The 20295-nt window shown below is 54.8% G+C and overlaps 1 protein-coding gene and 1 long non-coding RNA gene across 4 annotated transcripts; one reads left to right on the forward strand and one right to left on the reverse strand.

The window, feature by feature from the left end:
- Window positions 1-480: 480 nt before the first annotated feature.
- On the reverse strand, window positions 481-17786 carry DNAJB12 (DnaJ heat shock protein family (Hsp40) member B12). 3 transcript variants are annotated; one of them, XM_035021316.1, is made up of 9 exons: window positions 17581-17786; window positions 9670-9841; window positions 8769-8914; window positions 7224-7409; window positions 7030-7109; window positions 5885-5994; window positions 4149-4321; window positions 3534-3631; window positions 481-2345 (listed from the first exon to the last, which is right to left on the reverse strand). In XM_035021316.1, exons 1-9 carry the CDS (start codon window positions 17711-17713, stop codon window positions 2316-2318), a joined length of 1128 nt encoding a protein of 375 aa, XP_034877207.1. In that variant the 5' UTR covers window positions 17714-17786; the 3' UTR covers window positions 481-2315. The 3 variants fall into 3 exon arrangements, with proteins under 3 accessions (XP_034877207.1, XP_034877222.1, XP_034877213.1); XM_035021331.1 differs by having other exon boundaries at window positions 3486-3631; XM_035021322.1 differs by having other exon boundaries at window positions 3480-3631.
- LOC118021228 lies at window positions 6285-12541 on the forward strand. The gene is made up of 3 exons (XR_004682143.1): window positions 6285-6357; window positions 12264-12365; window positions 12463-12541. It is a non-coding gene; the product is annotated as an uncharacterized LOC118021228 (long non-coding RNA).
- Window positions 17787-20295: the final 2509 nt, after the last annotated feature.

Consider the following 20295-nt stretch of genomic DNA (forward strand, 5'->3'; position numbering starts at 1 on the left):
TCACAGAAAGCTCTCCTCGGGCTGCCACATTTTTAACTTTTCCGACCTTCTAGAGGAGGAGGGCGGGCTGTGGGGTGGTGTGGGAGGTGTGTCTGGGGAAGACTGTGCAGCCAGAGATGGAAAGAAACTCGAACCTTCCCCCTGCTCTGGATCTGGAGTGGGCTCTAGCTCCCAGCTGGGGAGGAGGGAAGATGCTAAATGTTTTGCTCGAGGCAGGGATGGAGAGAAGGAGCAGGAGCAGGGGGAAGCAGAGGTTCCAAGGGACTCCAGGAGCCTGGCCTGAGCCCCGTACCCTGTGCCTGGAGTCAGCCTTGGAAGAACACTCGTGACCAAAGTGGCTGTCAGCTGGGGCAGGGGTGAGGGCGACACTGGGGCCGGTCACCCAAGGCTGCCGGTGGCGTGGGCTGGGCTGTGTCAGTAGGAACAGGTGTTTGCACCCCACCGCAGCCCCCCTGCTCAATGCAGACCCGCCGAGGCCAATCACGTAATAAACATATATTTATAGATGTACAATTGTAGAATTCTAATTCAAGAAATACAGCTTCTCAGGGGATCCTTTAGGATCTATGCTCTTATTGCACATGGGTCAGCCCACCTGGGGACGTCTACCAAGACCAGATGGTAGGGTGGTGGCGGCGGAGCACTGGGGCCACCACCGGCGGGTGCTCTTGCCCACGTCCAGTTCTTATCGTCTCTCTGGGCCGGGGTGGCTGCCGCGTCACAGGGTAGGATCTCCTCCAAAAATCAGACCTGACGCTTCTTTACCAAGCTTCCTTTCCCAGCAAGAATCTGAATTCGGTGGGGCGGGACTTAAAAAAAAAAAAAAAAAAAGCCAAGAGAAACTCTGGGAGGATGGTTATCACCTCCTGGCTGGCATCCTGGGGAAGTAAGGCTTTGGAAGGTGGCAGGCTCCAGGACACACCCACTGCCAGAGGAAAATTTGGGAAAAACGGGGCCTAATTCCAGAAGGCCCAGTATAAACTGTGGGAATAAATAAAACCCCCCTCCCTTCCCCGGCAGCAACTGCTGTTGTGAGAAAAATCCTCACTTCAAGGTGAGTAGAAAACCCTTCTGGTTCAGGTGCAGCCTTTGTCCAAAGTGCAACAGAAGGCCGGGTGGCAGCACGTCCGTGGATGGCGGAGACAGAGGTGCCCACAGGCCCAGACTTTCTTCAGGAGTCGGCTGCTACCCCCAGGGTCTTGGGCACCACCTGGCTGACTCTTGGAGGAAGAACCGTCTGGAGTCCTTGGTGCCTGACTTGGGAAAGACCAGCGGCCACAACAAGGAGCCGTGCCCAGGGGCAGCTATAAGGCAAAAACCACTTTGGGACTGGGGGGGGGGCGGCCAGGCAGAACTTGGTCCCCCTCTCTAACCCTGCTCTCTGCGGCAAGGGGCGCAGAGGGCTCCTGGGCCCCAGGCCTAAGAGCCCACCTGAGCTGACCAAAGCTTGTGGTGGGTGGTCTCACACCCATAGGCGGCCTGGGGGGGCCTCCACCATGACTGGATCCTGACAGGGTACCTGGCTCCAGGGGCACTTTCTCCTCCGAAAGCCTGCTCCCCTCCAGCTTCGCCATAACCCTGGCAACCTCTGAGTTCTCTACAGACTTACACTATCATGATTACTGCTGCCATCGAAAGGAGGCTGGGGAGGCGGGGAGCGTGAAGGCCTGCGACCCGACTGCCCTTCAGGCTGTCAGCTATGGCCAACGCTTAGCCTCTGAAGAACCAAGTTACCTTCCCCACACAGGCCTCGTTTCCTAAAACTGGGAAGAAATCAGCTAAACAACTTAACCAAATCCCTGCCTGGTTTAAAAAGTAGACTATATATATATATATATATATCTTTATATATGCTATTTACATATAAATAGATATATATATATACACACACACACTTATACTTGCTCTATAAATTACATTCTATGGAGAGTTCTCGCTCCTCCTCCTCCAATCCTTGGCCAACGCCTCTGACTGGCTTCCACGGAGGTGACCAGGGGCGGTTCCCGGGAGGGGGAGGAAGGCAGTTGGGCGCCCCCTCCCCCAGCCCTTTCCACAGCCGTTTGCTCCAAGTTTTACATTCTACTTTCGTTGCCATGGTTTCCGTATCCTAGGAGAGAGCTGAAGTGGAGCCTCTGCCAGCCCCGGGAGGAAGGGAAGCAGCCCCGCGGCAGGTTTTCCTGTCCTAAGAGCTTTCAGCATTTACTGGGTGAGAGAGAGGGCAGCTGTGCGGCGTTCGGCCTCCAATTCCATTTTAATTTTTTTTCTTTTTATGTCTTTCCTTAAATATACAGTCCATCACCTTGGCTCAGTGCATGTCACCAAAAATTCTCCAGGGATTTCATGGTCTGGGGAGGAGAGTGGGAACAGTTAGCTCGGCAGTCCCGGGGCCTGGAGCTGCTAGCTCAGCCTACACAAACAAGCCGACCTCCCGGCTGCCGTCCTGCCCGCCTCGGCCCCAACCGGTCTCCCTCCTGCGCTCCGTCACTCCCCCGGAGGCGCTAGCAGATGGCCGCCAAGCACAGCGTCTGGGGCCGGACCCTTGCCGAGGGGGACACAGGCAGAGGACGGACGGGCAGGTACCGACACAGAGAAGCACCTTCGCCGGCTCTGCTACGCTCCTCTGGGCTCCAGTCTGTCCCCTCCGGCAAGTGCTGGGAGCTGAGCCCACTACCCACATGCAGGGGCAGAGGCGGCGGGAGGCTGCGACCAGTGACTTGCATTTTTTCCGCAGCCCTTCTGTACTAAAGGCTCTGCGTTCGACCCTCAACTCCTGCCCTCCGTTCTCCCCCCGACCACAGGCGAGCTGCCCGGGCAGGCCGACTGCCTCCAGGCTGCGGGTGCGCTGGCACTTGAGAGCGCGCCTGGGATTCCACCAGAGGGCGAGGGCTCAGGGTACACAGGCCTCTCCTGCTCCCAGCCTGTTGGCTCCCTCCCCGACCCACTGTGGGGCTGCCCATCCACCCTGTTCCATTTCCTCCTGCCTGGAAGGCCAGAGCAAGAGCACGGGATCTCGGCCCACCCATTCTCATGGGTTTCTTCCTGATGTCAGGTGGGGAGTGTGTGTGGGGGGGGCGGGGTTGGGAGGCTTTCTTGGGACCAGAAGTACTTGGTGGCCGAAAGAGCAGGACACAGATAGTAGTCTGTTGTACTTGGGAAGGGCCATGGTGACTTGGGGGCTGGATGCGACCAGGGAAACACATAGGGCCCTTAGCAGTGGCCTTCAATTCCCCCTTCTGCCTGGCTCTTGGGCTCCCCACGTTCCCGGGGCCAGGGAGCTGGGCGTGGGGTAGACAGGAGCATGAGAGTCCTGAGCTTACCCTAGAGCTGCCCCAGCTCTGCAGGCTGGAGGTCAGGCTGGGGCAAGGAGCCTGTGCCCTAATGAACAGGCTGTTCCCCTCTCGCCCTCCCGCCCTCCTCTGCCTCATGACCAGGACCAGAGCTGCCAAGAGTTGCAGGGCAGAGGAGGCCCTGGCTCATACTTGGACCTCGGTGGCGTGGCTGGCCCAGGACTATCCATGCAGGGAGGCCTGCACCTCTGACAGTCGGTTACAGCTCGGGGTGCCCATCCTCTGTGCTTTGTGGTACATATCTGTGTCACCGAAGTAGCGGGCCCGGTACAGCAAGCCTTCCTCTGCAAAGCAACGGGGCAGAGTTAGGGTGCACCTGGGATCTCCCAAAGGCTACTAGAGCACCTGCCCAGCCTGTGGGGGCGGGAGAAAGGCTGTCACAGGCCCCGGAGCTGGGGCAGAGCTGGCCTCCCTTCAGGAAAGACCCTGGAGAGCAAAGACTATGGTCCCAATTGTGAGAAGGAAAGAAGCGGTCATCCTGGTTCGACCGCGCTGGGGTCCCACAGACTGAGCTGGATGCCTGATCACTCGGTGGCCAGGACACGTGCTCCGGTCTCTCTCGACATCCTTACCTCTGGCAGCCAAACTCAGGCTGATGGCCATGATTTACGGGAACCTGGAGGAAATCTCTAGGTAGCCCCTGGCTCCCTGCCCTACGGAACCAGGGCTGGGGTCCCGCTCTTGACCGGGAGGTGGCTGGTACAAGGCCGTGCCTGGTGCTGGGTCCCCAAATCCCTGGTGGGCAGGGTTCTCTCTTCCCTACTCTCAAGCTCTGGCCCTGCGACACACACACACACTCACTCTGCTGCTTCTCCTTCCAGCAGTTGTTCCGGAGGTTGGCGATGTAATCGTCTTCCACGTTCCGTTCAACTGTTTTGAGACTGGAGCCTGTGTACTCCTTAGAGAAGGTGTCTGCCACGTAGTAGACGACATTCAGGTGGTCAGTGACTCGCCTGTGGACATGGCCCACCGACCTGGCCGGAAATACATCAGGCACAAAGTGGGCACCGGCGCCCAGGCCCGGGGCAGCTCTAGAGGACAACAGGGCCCCCCAACAGGAGGGCTTGCTTCCTTCCTAACCAGAGCGGGGACTCGCACAACATGCAAAATGAGGGTCTGAAGGAACGGCACGGGGTCCCTCCCATGCAAGGGGTCCAGACTATGGCCAGCCCTGCTTACCACACTGCTGACCTGGGGCCTGTAGGGAGAAGCCCCTTTTGGAGAGGCCCTAGTCGGCGCAGGAGGGGAGGCTGGGCTCGGCCTCTGATTAGGGGTGTGAGTCGGGCTCCTTGTGCCTCCCATCTCGGCATTCCTCCCCTAAGCCGACTGCTGCCCAGGGCCTGCCTGCCTACCCGGGAACTCCCAGTCTGGAGTTCAGAGGCTTAGGAAAAACATGACAGAAGGACTCCAAGGAGCTGTGGCCTTCCAGCTCTCGGTCCTAGAGACCGAGAGGGCTCTGCAGGGTGTGGGAAGAGCCTCGACACACAAACAGAAGACAGTGCTGGGGGGAGGACAGCCCCTACCTTCCCCCTGTGGCCGCTGCAGCTGCAGAACCAAGGGCTGGCTGGCAACAGGCCTCAGAGAGCCTGCGCCGCCTGGAAGGGCCCAGCAGCCCGACTCTGCCCCCTGCTGGCCGAGAGGAAGGCCGCCAGGCTCCCAGGCAGGGCCAGGCTGCTTTGGGAGCAGAGAGCTCCCACAAATAGAAGCTGAGCACCCACTCTGTAACTATGCATCAGTTATGGTGCCAGGGGCTGGAAATAAACGAGGGGAGCTGATACCTTAAAAGGCCAAATAACTTGCCCTAGTTCACTACTGGCAGCTGAGACCATATATTCATTCAACAAATACTGTTGAACATTTCTGACAAGTCCGGCATTTTTTAACAAACATTTTGCTTATTTCTTTTAAGGTAATCTCTATACCCAACATAAGGCTTGAACTCAAGATCCCGAGATCAAGAGTTGCACGCTCCACCGAATGAGCCAGCCGGGCGCCCTGAGCCTGGCATTTTATGTGTATTACTCATTTATTTTTCACAAGCAGATAGATGTTGTTATTCCCACTGTATAGATGAGGAAACCAAAGCTCAGACCCTTGTCCAGGGTCACACAGCTGCTTAGTTAATAGAGTAGCTGGGATTCAAAGCCACTTTGCTCTGTTTGATTCTAGAGCCCCTATTCTTTTCCATGGCCCCAAGGCCCCCAACCAGAACTTAAGAGCAGAGGTTCTTATCTCAAGGTCAGCAGATAAGGGGGGGGGGGGCATGAAGCCTGTGAAAGCACGTGCAAAACTGTGCATGTGCAGTGTTCGAGGGAAAAGATCTTCAGTTTTCACTCCATTTTCTTAGGGGACCGTGATCCTAAAAGATCAAGAACCTAAACTCAACAGGGAAAGTGTGTTTTCTGGATTCTAAGCCAGATTTCTGCACTGTGATCAAGGACCCGCAGGACGGGAAGGAAGGCCCCTGATGGGGGCTGAGAATCCCAAGTCCCTGTCCGCCCACCACCCCAGCCCCATCCCTAGTTGCAAGTACTCACGGCCTTGGGCTCAGGCTGTACGGGGGGCTGGAGACCATGAGCTGGCTGAGAGCCGACACGAGGATCAGGATGAGGATGGGCATCAGTTGAACAAATACCCCCAGCCCGCCCTGGAGGGAAGAGCCAGTGGTCACCCAAGCTAGACGTGGGTGGGAGCGCGGCGTCAGCCGCAGTCACCACCAGCTTCCCGGCGGCAGGAGGCACGGCTGCCATACAAACAGGCCGTGACACTGCTCTCTCGTCCCCCCCCCACAGGCCCCCCGAAACACAGAAGCTCCTCCACCTGCCAGTTCCCCTAGATGAAAACAAAACGGCAACGGGTGTGACGCAGAGGAAGAGGGTACCTGCAAGTGTTCGCTTGTCAGAGAGTACCAAAAACACGAGCAAAGGCGGCTGCCTGCAGGAGACTGGCAGGCAGGGCACGAGGGAGGTTTTCACTATATACCGATTCCCAAACCGCCAGTTACAAAATTGTAAGTAAAAACACATTTGTTTGCCGTGTGATAATTTGTGATTTTAAAAACTCTCCTGTATGTTTAATACACACATACATACAGTTTAAAAAAATGAATAAATAAAAACATAAGGCCACACTGACCGAACAGAGGGGACCCCCTCCACCTGCCATAATTTTCAAAGCTCTGGAATCGTCCACGGTATCTTAATGTTGGTCAGCTAGCTGTTCCTTAACCTGTAGCATTCTGGTTATAGTTTTTGTGTACATTTTTTAAGAGTGCTGGAAAGAAGCAAGAGTCAACAACCTTTGTCATCCTTTACAATTCTCTTGTGAAGTTTCACTTCCCATTGCTTGGAAAATGCCACTGTGGCCTTATGAACAAATGGATTGCACAAAGGCCATTCACACTCAGCCCCGTCTGGAGGTGGAGAAGTTTCTGCATGACATTCCCTAACAGAGGCCATCAAAGCCCCACTCCTCCTGGGCAGCACTGTGGAGTGTGGCTCCCTCTGGTGTCGCTCGCCGAATGGCAAGGGGAGGGGGGCCCAAGATGGCGCCTCAGCTGAGAATGCTGGGGGCACTGCCCTCCCAGAACGGACAACTGGGGATGTCACTCCCCCTTCAGGCCCTGCACCCTGGGTGGGGCCTGGCGCCCTCCCCTGCTCTCCCCAGTGCCTTCCTCACTCACGTCACCCTGGTTCTCCCTGCGGTCCTGCCTTTGCTGGTAGGTATAGCGCATGCGGCCGTTGCTGTAGACGTGGACATTACCTGGAGGTCAGAGGGACTGAGTCAGGGGACGGGACTGCTGGGAAGGGGGGGCCAGCATCCAGTCTTCCACCCCCCCCCCCCCAGGGAGGCCTGCGGGAAGGGCGGGGTACTTACTAGACGGGAAGCCACCACCAAAGAACATGTTGAAGAGGTCCTCGGGGGAGATGTCCGCCTCAAAGCCACGGTGGAAATCCCCATGCCCATGGCCGTGCCGGGCTGCCTGGCTCTTGTCATCACCGAACTGGTCATACTGCTTCCTTTTCTCTGGGTTACTAAGTACCGCATATGCTGTGCCAATGGCTAGAAAGGAGGTGTAAGTCAGACTCGAAGACATGGGGCGAGGTTTAAGTCAGGCTTGAAGACATGGGGCGTGCAGGGGGAGGCTGCCACGGTGGCAGCCAAGAGCTCCCTTCCTTTAGGTACTCAAGTGGTACTTTAGGAAGTGGGAGTCCCTGGGGCCAGCAGAAGTTTGGCTGTTGGGCACGTGTAGGGAGGGGGGCAGGCAGGAATAATTCTAAGTGGATCTAGGCAGTCTGGGCAGGCTTTTCTATGCCCCAGGCCCTTTATGGGCCTTATCTTATTTATTCCTACAGCAACTGCCGGGAAGGGCCGAATCACCAGGTGTAGTCAAAACTTCTCCACTGCTGGTAGTGGGGCTTGGCGAGCCCTCTCCTCCCGGGGGTCCAGGTCCCAGTGTCTGTTCCCTGGCCAGGCCCCAAGGCCCCCCCATTAGGGCTCCCTAGGCAGGAAACCTGTGCCTCAAAGGACCCAGCTCCAGGCCCTCCTCAGTCTCTTGCTCCTTCTCCAGAGGTTCACTCTCTCAAAGGAGCGGGTCAAAGCTGCAACTGCAACCTGTAAACCTTGAGAATAAGGAGAATCCTCTCCTCTTGCCATTGCCACAAAGGCATTCGTAATTCCTGCCATTCCTGCCGTCCAGGCTAGGTCTGGCCTCTTCGCGTCTGTCGTGCAGGATGCAGGCAGAAGTCCGGGCTGGAGTAACAGTAACCACGGCTACCTTGCCTACCCACTCCTATTCACCTTCTCGCCCTGGGGCTGGCTGACAGGGATGATGCCTTCAGACTACCCCCACCCAAGCAGGACCAACCCTAAGCAGCCTGGAATGGAGTAACGAGGCTGGGCAGGTCTCAGGGGTCTGCTCTGCCATCTGCTCCGCCCAAGGCTCCCTTCTTGGCGGTGGTCACCGCCTCATGTGAGTGTGTGTGTAGTGCAGGGCTGGCGGTGGCTGCTGGAGACGAGGAGGCCACCAGGCCACGGACCTGAGGCTACTCTGCCCCTCAGCACAGGGAACCTGTTGCCAAGATCCCAAGATGGGGATGTGCATATGGGTGAACCAGGAGGCCTCCTTCTGCCCCTCAGTCGCTACACCACCGTGAAGCCACTGGTCCTCTCTTGCCTCAGCTCCCCTCCTGTCATTCCTGGGGAACGTGGAGGAAGGAGAGGCAGGGTTGGTGCCATCGGAGCTCTGACAGACTCTCTAGGCTACAGGTGGCTACGGGGACTTTCTTTCCAGGAAGCAGCTCCTGAGCCCAGGGGGCTTGGGTCCAAGGCCACTTCCCGGAAAAGTTGTCTTGGCCTCTTATTCCTTCTCAAGGGCAGGAGATAAAAACACCAAACAGCAGGGAACCAAGGCTCGCTTACCTTTGAAAGCTTCAGTGGCACCAGGTGCGTGGTTCTTGTCTGGGTGGAACTTGAGGGCCAGCTTGCGGTAGGCCTTCTTCAGGTCCTCATCGGAGGCCCCTCTGCTCACCCCCAGGATCTCATAGTAATCTTTACACTGCTTGACCCTGGGGGAAGGGGTAGAGCGGGCCCAGGGCCGCGAGGTGAGGGCGGCGAGGAACAAGCAGTGTGGGCACACAGCTCTGAGCAGGCTCAGGGGGACCAGCAGGGCATGGCTGACAGCAACTCCAGTCAACTGTCAGACCTCGGGGGCAAGGGAGCCTCAGTAAGCTCCACCTGGGATGGGGAGTCGGGTAGGGCCCAGGGGAAAACACCCAGAAGACATCTGGGATTTCTCAGGGGGCAGCTGCTGTGTTTCAGGCCAGGAACCATCTCCTTTTGCTAACAGCACCCTCACCGGAGGCCACCTCAGGACTGTCAGTGTCTGTGCAGGGCCTGCCCAAGCCCTGGAGGGACAACCGTCTCCTGTCTCCATTCTGTGCCACACAGGCTCTGGTCTGAAAGGGTCTTTGTTGGGGGCGGGGGGGAAGCTGGAAGGGGAGCCCGAGCCCCATCTTGATAAACAGAGCCGTGTAAAGAGCCAGGGCTCGCTGGCCGGCTGGCAGCAGAGGAAGCCAGCCGCGGGGGAATCAGCACTTCCAGCCCCCGCCGTGGGTTGTCGTGGCGGGAGGGGACAGCAGAGCCCTGATTCCCACAGTGTATTCCGGGGCCTGGTGAGCCGGCCCAGCTGGAGCTCGTCCATCCTCGGGACCCTCCCAGGGCCCACCCAGACCACAGGCAGATGTGAGGTGGAGGACAGGCTGCAGGAAGCCTGCTCTAGATCTGGAAACTTCCCAGCAGCACCAGGCTCCAGCCCCTCTACCTTCTCACTGCTGCTACTTGCTCTGTAGTGTAGCCTTTGGTGCTCTCTCCTCCTCCAGCTTCTCCGTTGGCCGAGGGGGTGTCGGCCCCACCTGCTTTCCTGTGGGTCGTGTCTGTGGGTTGGGGAGGGTCACCGGCAGACTGTGGTTTCTGGTTGAGGGACTCGATCAGGGCTGTGCGAGGCAAGCAAAGCATTCAGGGCTCCCGCTCCAGCAAGGCCACGTGCCATAGCGGAGGGGCTGCCTGGTCCTGGGAGAGGCCAGGACCCCACCCGCACCCCGCATCCCACCTGCTGCCTTTCCCAGCAAAGCCCTTAGCTCCCTCCCTGACTTGGGCCTGGGCTAGGGCTGGGAGGGGGCGGTGGGCGCTAGTGGGACAGTTGCCTGCAGGGTCCACAGATCCCAGGAGTTGTCAGGGTACGGGTTATTTTAAACCTTTTTTTTTTTTTTAAAGATTTTATTTATTTATTTGACAGAGAGATAGAGAGCACAAGTACACAGAGAGGCAGGCAGAGGGAGAGGGAGAAGCAGGCTCCCCGCGGAGCAGGGAGCCCGATGCAGGGCTCGATCCCAGGACTGTGGGATCATGACCTGAGCCGAAGGCAGCCGATTCACTGACTGAGCCACCCAGGCGCCCCTAAAGATTTTCCTTTTAAGTAATCTCTACACCCAACGTGGGGCTCAAACTCACAACCCCGAGATCAAGAGTTGCACGCTCTACGGACTGAGCCAGCCAGGCACTCCTGGGTATAGGTTAACTTAAAACTCTGCATAAAAACATACCATAAACCCTTCAGGTTTTAAAAATCCCAAAGCAGTGTGCTTATTTATTTATTTTTAAAAAGATTTATTTATTTGAGAAAGAGAGCATGAGAGAGAGCACATGAGGCAGGGGGAGGGGTAGAGAGAGAGGGAGGGAGAAGCAGGCTCCCTGCTGAGCTGGGAGCCTGACGTGGGGCTCGATCCCAGGACCCTGGGATCATGACGTGAGCTGAAGGCAGACGCTTAACCAACTGAGCCACCGAGGTGCCCCCCAAAGTAGTGTGTTTAACAGACTCTGTTGAGATGGGCAAAGTCTCAAAGGGGACCCCACTTAGCAGGACCATCTGTTTCAGCCGAGATTGGTGGGAAAGGCCTCCTGGAGGCTTTTACTTAGCTGTGAAGGGGAATGGAGGCAATGAATTTGCCCCAGAGGGCCAGACATGGTAGGAGACCCAGGATAAAGACAGCCTCTGCTACTTGCTATTCTTCACATGTTTCAAGTGGCTGGCCATGTCAAACATCTGACTTCAGCGTTCAGAGTCTAAGTAGGACATCAGCTGTCACCCTCAGACAGGGTCCCAGTGACTCAAACCCAACTCCGTGGGTCCTGCTACTCAATCAGGAAGAGCCCAAATCTCTGGCCAAAGTTCCCTGTGCCCATAGTCCAGGCATGCAACCAGTTCTGGAACCCCCGGTCATGCCTGGGGTACAGTGCCCTGGGAAGCCAGGCACCTGGACTACTGCAGGGACCCAGGACACTGTGCTGAGGAAGGACAGCAGTGCCCCCGGCTGGTCCCCAGTTTCTTTCAAACATGCCAGGAGCCTGCTGGGCTCAACGCACCGTGCTGGGTGTCACGACACCCTCTAAAGCAACATACCTGCGCCTCACATGAGGGGCCAGGGGCAGGGCTTGCTGGGAGCAGAACCCTGGGACTTGAGTGGGCCACCGTGCCCTGAGCCGCTGCTGTCTGAGGTGGCCTCCCTCAGAAAGGAGCTGTCGGTCAAGCCCGCCTTGCACGGAAGAGGTGGAGCACTCCCGCAGCCAAGCCCAGGAGTGCGTGCCGAGCGCTCACCGCGTGCTAGGCAGGCCCGGACCCGGAGCTCTGCGTGTACTAGTTCACTTAATCTGAACAATGGCCTTCGAGGTCGGTCTCACCACCACCATCCCCATTATAAAAAAGAGCCGTGTGTGTGATCCAGTGGCCCATGGCTGCATAAGCTGGGAGGCGGCACTTAATGCCTGGATGCCCAGCTCCCAGAACCTTGTTCTGAACTATGCTAGCCCGGGCTGCCTGAGTCTGGCATCGGGCACGGGGAACCCCTTCCAGCACAGTCATTCCAAATAGAGAAGAGAAGTTAAATTCAGAAAGACCTGGGTTCAAATCTCAGCTCAGTCACGTCCTAGCGCTATGGCCCTGGCCGATAAAAAATCTACAATCTGTCTGAACCTCAGTTTCCTACGGGATCCATGGCTAATAGGGTGTATGAGGATGAAACGAGATAACGTGTAAGCACCTGGCACAGAAACTGACAAGAATGAAAGTTCAAAATGAGTAGCTGCTGATATTATGACACAGGCTGATGAACTGGTTGGCCGGGGAGGGGACCTGAGCAGGTGGGGCCAGGGAGCTCCAGGGCTTAGGAAGGCAAAGTGTCAGCACTCAGCAGGCTTTGGACCCAGCCAGAACCATGAGATTTCAGACTGTCCCAGATGCCAGGTCCATGCCAGGCAAACGAAGAGAACAAAAGATGAAGAGATGCTGATGAAGATGGGACAGAGGGAGGGGCCGGTTTGCTGGGTTTGGAGGGCATTTCAAGAACTTGTTTATTTCAGTTTCTCTGGAAGCCTCAGTGGTCCAGGCTGAGCTAACGAACCCTAAGGACAACACGACCAACCATTCAACTGCTACAGATACACAGGAGCATCAGCCAGGAGGTAGGATGGACCCGCTCTAGTATTTCTCAGGGAAGATTGTGGAAACTTTTCAGGGTAGTTACATGGAGTCGGCCACTCGAATTTCCTTACATTGCAGAAAGGGAGCCCAAAGGGGAATGGATGTGCTCTGGGCCACACAGAGGCTCCTGCTTGAGTTGGCAAATCAAGATTTCTGGCTGCTGCCAAGTAGGTCTCCCTCCTGGCCTGGACATCGCCTCCACCAGACCTGTGGGATGTGACTGCCTCGCACATGTCGCAAATGAGTATGACACAGAACGGCCTAACGTGACGATTCTGGAGTCCGATGAGGTTGGGTTCAGACCCTGCCTCTGCCCTTGCAGTAAAGCTGGCAGACATCTAGAGAGACAGGAACCTGGTGGAAGAAACGAGAGCTGCAGTGGGAGAGGTGAGAGCACTTGTATGGCCCAAGCCACCAGCGGTGGGCCCTCCTCAAAGCCAGACTGGAGGGCAAGGCCGGCTGGGGTCGGGGCTGGCTCTGCCGCTTGCTAGCAAGGTCCTCTTGGACAAGTCAATTCAGCTTCTTCATGTAAAACTGTATCTCCCTTGAGGGAGCTGAAAGAGTAGATGAGCAAATGCATATAAAGGACTCAGCACAACCCTCAGCAAATATTAAGTGTTCTCTGTTACTGTTCGTTTTATTTCCAGGCTCTCTCTGTGTACCTGTAGTGCTCAGAGTGAGTTGGGAAAGGGAGGCCAGCGTGGGGCAGCAGCCCGGGAGCAGGCCCGGACAGTGCGGCTCCTTTGCTGATGAGCCATGTTAGCGAATCCGCCGGGGAAGGCGTGATCTCTGCCCTCACAGGGCTGCTCGGAGGCGTGAATAAGATCTGGGGAACGGAAGGGCTGAGTGCACAGTAGGGCTCAGGAAGGCTGACTGACCTGCATGGACAGCCCCACTCTGGACCTCGCCAGTACCTCACCATCTCTCGCTCTGACACTCTGAAAGCACAATCCCTCCCCCGCTGGCCTTTCCAGTGTGGCCTTCCTGACTTCCCCAGGACCCTCAAGCAGCCTGAGCTGCAAGATCATCCAGGATAACCCTCGCTGTGTGTGCTGGGGAAACTGAGGATGTTCTCATTGGCTCCCGGAAAAACCCGGTACTTTCCACCATTGTTGCAAGCCTCAGGCAGAGGCCATGCCAGGGGGCTGCCAGTTGCTGGACAGAAACTCCCAGAAGGGGACTGACCAGCCCCACTAGCCCTGCCCTAGGACTTCCCAGCTTAGGGCCCTGCTACTACTCCACAGTACAAGTGTCCAGCCATTGGCCCCACGTCCTGCAGCACAGCCTTTTCACTGCGAGGACCCTCAACCCTTCAACGTTGCTTTGAGTTTCCTCTCACCAACCTTTCCCTCTGTCTGTCCTTGCACTTCTCCTAGACCAATCTTCTACCCGTGCTCTTGATCCTTCTTGATTTGCCCTTTTCCCGTGAGGCCTGATCGTGTTGCTCACCACCTCCCCGACACTCCACTCCATGGCCACCTGGCTGCTCTCTTTCCTGGGATCGCCTCTTCCTGTTGTTGCTCCGTCTCACTCTGTTGCTTCCCCAGTCTCTGCCCGTTTGCTAAGGGCAGATGTGGCCTGTGGTGGTGCCTGCAGCAACCTCCTCTGTGCGTTCGACACTCTCCCACAGTGACCCCAGCCAGGCCTGACTCCAGGGAGCACCTTCAAACTGACAAGACCAGACTTTCAGCTGGAACATGGGGCTCTCTCCTGAGCTCCACGCTGACAGTTCCTTTGGAACAGCCACTGGCACCTTGCACTCTGCCCATCTCTTCCCACCCACCATCCTCAAACTTGCTTTCTCCCCGGGGACACAGGCTTGGATTCTGTGTCCCTGTTTCTCCTCAGCATACCTCTCTCACACAAGGCGTGGTGCCGCCTCTCCAATGACCTTATCCTCATCTGGGGAATGCCTTATCTCAGGCGCTCAGAGCTCCTGACCTCCTCACTGCAGTGAATGGTCTCCCAATTGGTTTCTGACTCTCTCTCTCTTCCCTCTCATTAACCCTTCATGCTGTTCTCTTTTAAGAAGAGTACCGTTATCTTATTCCTGCTATCAGAATTTTCAATGGTCTTTTCACCAACTACAGAATAAAGTGAATATCCTGGTCTGGCAGGAAAGGATTTCCACAATCTGGCCCCATCCTACTTTCCGGCCTTAATCCTCCCTATACTCAAATTACCACCTCCACAGCTGCCAAATCTTGCTACACCCAATCCTCTCCCCCGAACCTCACACCTTCCAGCCTCCATGTCTTCCCCAGGATGTCCTTCTCCAAGTCTGTTCCCTTCCTCCAAAGTGCAATTCAAATGCTGCCTCTGTCTTCCTCCCTGAAGCTTTCCCTGACTGTGATCTACCACTATTTTCCATCACCTGTGTTCTACCATTATTTTTAAGTCTCACTAGACTGCTGGGAGTTCAGAGTTCAGTGCTCCATCCCCAGCACTCCACTCCAGCTCACCAGACTATGAACCCACGGAGGGAAGGGACTGGATCTTTCATGTCTATCCTTCAGTTCTTGGTATCTAACAGTGTGCTGAATTTTTTCTTTAACCACAGTATTATTTTTTCTGTAATTTTGTCTCCTTCGCTAGATTATAAGCTGCTTGAGGCGAAGGATCATGTCTTACAGATCCTGCCATATATGCACTTAGCACCAAGCAGAGAACTTTGCAAATAAAACAAACAAACAAAAAAAGTCTTAGCATTGAACGAGCACCTGGAATGAGCTCAAACCTCAAACAGCAAGTGTAAACAACTACCCAATATTTTTTTTAACCAAGACTTCTTCATCCCAGGCCTACATTAACCCCAGGTCCTTGTCAGCTCAGTACAGGGCTGCAGATGGTTTAAGGTGAAGTTTACAGAGAGGCATGAGGCATACAGTCTCTCCACAAGAGCGGGAATATGACAATCATGCAGGTGACTATTCTGCCTGAGCAAATTCCATTTCTTGAGCCCCGGGAAGGACACCAGTCCAAGCCCCCGAAATGGCCCAGGAGGCTGCTGACAGGAAGACCCCAAAGGCCATGTTGTTACCATCCTTTCTCAGCTGCCTGCTCTTGAGTCCCCAAAAGCATTAGAATCAAACAGGATTCTGAGACTGGCAGGCCCCCATCCCACCATGCTCCTCTCTTACAGAGTGTGATTTATTTCTCTAGGGAAACTCCTTGAGCAGGTTACCTCAGGAGTCCTGGCAAATACAGACTGAAACCCTTTCCAAGAGAAGGCAAAGAGGCCAAAGATCAACCTGTAGTCAGGAGGAAAATTGGACCGTTCCAGGTGGCCTCTTCTGCTGGTGGTCACCCTTCTCAATTCCAAATGTGGGCAAAGAAGGTTAGGAGGCTGACTGCTCTTTCATTTCATTCCTCTATTAAACATTTATAGAGTCACAGAACTTTCCAATTTCTAGCTGTGTAATCTTGGGCAAGTCCCTTGACTCTGAGATATTTCCTCATTGATAGAACAAAGATAATGATCTTTGCTCTGCCTCCCCGATAGGGCAGGCTCAAGTGAGAAAATGCATTTGAAAGAGCTTTCTTTCTTCCTTTTTTTTTTTTTAAAGATTTATTTTATTATTATTATTTTTAAGTCATCTCTACATCCAGCTTGGGGCTTGGGGCTTGAACTTACAATCCAGAGGTCAAGAGTTGTGTGCTCTGCGGACTGGTCCAGCCAGGCACCCCTGCAAGGAGTGTTCTAAACAGAGAAGCCCTATGGTATTACTGTTACATTATCTGCACCAACCCTCTAATTTTCCAGCTAAGAAAACGCAAGCTCAGAAAGATTGCATGGTGTAGCAGTCAGGATAAGAACTCAGGTCTTCTGACTGGGAGTACCTGTTACACACCAGATGGTTTACTGCATCATAACTGATGGCATGATCCCTGTATCTTTAATGGTCTCTCTCTCTTTTTGAAGATTTTATTTATTTGAGAGAGAGAGAGAGAATGAGAGACAGAGAGCACGAGAGGGAAGAGGGCAGAGGGAGAAGCAGACCCCCTGCTGAGCAGGGAGCCCGATGCGGGACCCGATCCCGGGACTCCAGGATCATGACCTGAGCCGAAGGCAGTCGCCCAACCAACTGAGCCACCCAGGCGCCCAAGATTTTATTTATTTATTTGAGAGACTGAGAGAGAGAGCACGAGCAGGGGAGGGGGAGTAGAGGGAGTGGGGGAAGCAGACTCCCCGCTGAGCGAGGAGTCTCATGCAGGGCTCAACTGCAAGACCCTGAGATCATGACTTGAGCCAAAGGCAGACGCGGAACCGACTGAGCCACCCTGGTGCCCCTCTGGACTACCTCTTTCTCCCTTCCAGCTTGTATTAAGAAAAACTTCTCTTAAGTCTTAGCTTAAAGAAAAAGACGGTTCCTGGATAGAGTGAAATGCTGAGTGGTTGAGACAACCTGGCTAATCCCTCCCTGGCTTGGAAGCCCCAGCCCCGGAACACTTAGCAGCCTTGTGCTGTCCAGCCGCCCATACGGGGGTCACTGAGGGACTCTTGTGGGCAAGGGTGGGAGAGGTGCCTGCGGCCAGCGTCTCCGACAAGCCCCGAATCTCACAGGCGGGTGAAGAGCCTCCAGGAGGAAGTGAGGGGCCCGCCCTCAAGGCAGCGGGTGCAAGGCGCTGGTGTGGAGCGGGGGGGGAAAGGCAGGCTCTACTTTCGGACCGAGGGTGTTCCCTGGCCCTCGCCCGGAGACGTGCTAGGGAGTGAAGATATGAAGACATCCTTCCAGGCCGTGCGAAGGTCAGAAGTCCTCTTTCCCTCCCCAAAACCCATTCTCTCCGTCACAGGAGTTAATGTTTATTTTCCTAAACTATAATAGTTCCAGGCCGGCAACCGGCCCTGGGCCACCGAATGGCCCCTTGGGAGAAGTAGTTCGATTTCGCTTCCAGGTAAGTTCCCTTCCCCTCACCCGCCAGCGCCTCTCATCGTCGGTAACTCCAAATCTCAGAGGGTTCCACAAGCACCCAAAAAGTTGAAGTCGCGGCCGCCCCTGTCATCAGGTGTCCAGCGTCCCGGAGAGGCGTGAGAGCGAAAGACTACACCTCCCAGCGGCCACCGCGCGTCTCAGTGCGCAGGCGTAGCCGCGCCTCGCTACCCCTCCCCCTCCTCCAACTGCTCCCCTCGGTCCGTTCCCGTATTCCCCCATCAGTTCTAATGTCCCCTCTGTCTCTCCGGCACTTCACACTCACCGCGAACTCGCGGCGTCGGATACAGCCGCTGCGCCTTCTCCAGAAAGCGGAGCGCCCGGTCAGGCTGGTTGCTCTGGATGGCCTTGAGGGCGATGCTAATACAGCGCTCGGCTTCATCCTTGTTGGATTCCATGGCGGAACCAGAGCGCGGAACCAGGGAGGGGGAGGCCGGGCGAGAGGAGGGCTGCGCCAGCTGCCGGCACGTCGCGGGGCAGGCGGGCGCAGGCTGATGACACAAACCCATTGCCCCTCCTTTTCCGAGATGTGAGCGAGGGCGGAAGTGCTACCGTATGTCTTCTAAGAGGGGGACAGCCAGGAGAGGTATTAACTTGGGTGCATGCCCAACATTCCTGGATCCTAGAGGGTCAATTCGGAGGTCTTAAAGTTGAATATGCTTGCACGTTCTTGGTAGTAACCCTGTGAGTTTGAGACGAAGGTCACTTATTTATTCGTTCCAGAGATATTTGCGGGGCTGGGTGTACAGTGATGAACAAAACAAAGCCCCGGCCCTCATAGAACTTACATTCTAGTGTGTGTAGGGAGGTAGGAGGGAGACTGAAATGTTCAGATAGTGACAAATGCTATGAAGAAAATAAAGAAAAAAAGGGAATAGAGAGTGGGAGGTGCTATTTTAAATAGGCTGATAAGAAAAATCTCTCAGAAGCTGGCATTTTAACGGAAATCTGAATTCAGGAGAAAGAGCAGGTGTTCCAGATATGACTCTGGCGGGAAGGATGGTCCATCCAGGCAGAAGGAAGAGCTCGCAGAGGCTCTGACGCGGGAATTTTCTTGGTGAATCATTACAGGATCAACGAGGAGCATGTAGGATTACACTATGCAGTGGAATCGGTTCTATCAGGCTTTCTTTCAAGCCTACACTCCAGTGAAAGCAGTCTTGTCAAGCTTACCCACATTGCCAACTCCATTGGTCATTTCTCAGTCCTTCTACTGGACTTTCCAGCAGATTTGGTAAGAGGCTACTACTTTAATCCAGGTGGGAATTAATGGTAACTCAGAGCAGGGTAATGGTGGAGGTGGTGGGAAGTAGTCAAATTCTAGATATATTTTGAAGACACAAATCGAGTTTGCCGATGGATTGGATGTGGGATGTGAGAAAGAGGGGAGTTGAGAATGATTTCAGGGTTTTGGCCTGGTCAGTGGAGGAACAAAGGCTGCCTTTACTGAAACTGGAGAAACTGGGAGAAGACAGAGAGGAGCAGTTTGGTAGAGGGGATATTAGATGTTTGATTGAGAGTGTGTTACATTTGTGATGCCTTTTAGAATCAAGTGGCGATGTCAAGTAGGAAGCTGTGTATATGTAGGGTTTAGGGAAGAAGATGGGGATGGAAATACAACTTTGGAAAATATCAAATGGTATTTAAAGCTATGGGACTAGATAGACAAAGGAATGTAAATAGTATTTACAGCTCTGGCCCTGAATGCACCGAGGAATTGAGTGTAGATAGGGAAAGAGTCAAAGTCTGATTACTGAGTTCTGCAGCGCCCCTGTATTTACAGATCTGGGAGAGGAGGAGAAGCCAGGAAAGGAGAATGAAGAACCCGCTGTGAGTAAGAAAATGAGTTCTCTTAGAGGTTAAGTGAAGCAAATGTTTCAGGAGGGAGGGCGGGGTCCAACTTTGGCAAACCCTGTGGGGAGGCCAAGCAATAGGATGACTGAGAACCCGTGGATGTGACCATGTGGCGGTCAGTGGTGACCGTGACAAGGTTGCTCTCAGTGGATGGTAAAGGTGAAAACCTGATAGGAATGAATTCAAGAGACTGAGGGTGAGGAAGAAATGGATTGGTGGTGGAGAGGAACATGGAGAAGTTTTTTTTGTTTTTTGTTTTGTTTTAATCCTGTGATAGGAATCATTTAATTGGGCAAAAAATGTTGGTAATGCAGGAGAGAGAGGAGACAATTGCAGGAGTCAATGGGGGGTCTGGGGCACAAGTGAAGTCATGGCCTTAGATAGCTGTGTGGACGACTCACTGATTTTCAGCAGGGAAGGCAGTGGGGCTAGGTACCCGCGGGGCAGCCGGTAAATTTGGAAGCGGGAACATAAGTTCTTTTCAAATAGGATTTATTTTCTCTGTGTAATGAGAAGCAGGGCATCCTTGGCTCCACGTGCTCACTCCTTGGAAATCTCTTCACATCCAGCTTTCCTTCCCATCCCCACAGTTCCCTTCCTAAAGCAAACACTTACAACTGCCAGCTGGCTGGTGAGAGACTAGCCAGGTGGTGAAGAGATCAGCCCCTCCTTGGGAAGACAGCCCTACACTTGGAGAAAGGGTTTCCACAGATTGACGGGTCCTTAACAGATGTTAATGGATAAATACTAGGACACCTTTCAGGTAGCCTTCGTGAGGTGTGTTGACCTCGGACTGCCATGCCCACCTTGCCCTCTTCTGCTAAGTATCACGAAGTCTCCTCTTCCATTTCCTGAGTATCCTGAGGCCCCTCTTCCCTGGCTCAACACAGGTCCTTCACTTTGTGAAGAGGGCACTTGTGTAAAAGAAGGCCTGCAATTTCATTGTATTAGGAATTGGGCTGTGATTGCCCAGCTACTGGCTGGTGAGTCCTCTCCTTTCCGGCAACACATATAAATGACAAAATCTAGGGCACCCGGGTGGCTCAGTCGTTAAGCCTCTGCCTTCGGCTCAGGTCGTGATCTCAGGGTCCTGGGATCGAGCCCCACATCGGGCTCCCTGCTCGGA

Source organism: Mirounga leonina, unplaced genomic scaffold (assembly GCF_011800145.1).
Source record: "Mirounga leonina isolate KUSES-001 unplaced genomic scaffold, KU_Mleo_1.0 Mir_114, whole genome shotgun sequence".
Classification (NCBI taxonomy): Eukaryota; Metazoa; Chordata; class Mammalia; order Carnivora; family Phocidae; genus Mirounga; species Mirounga leonina.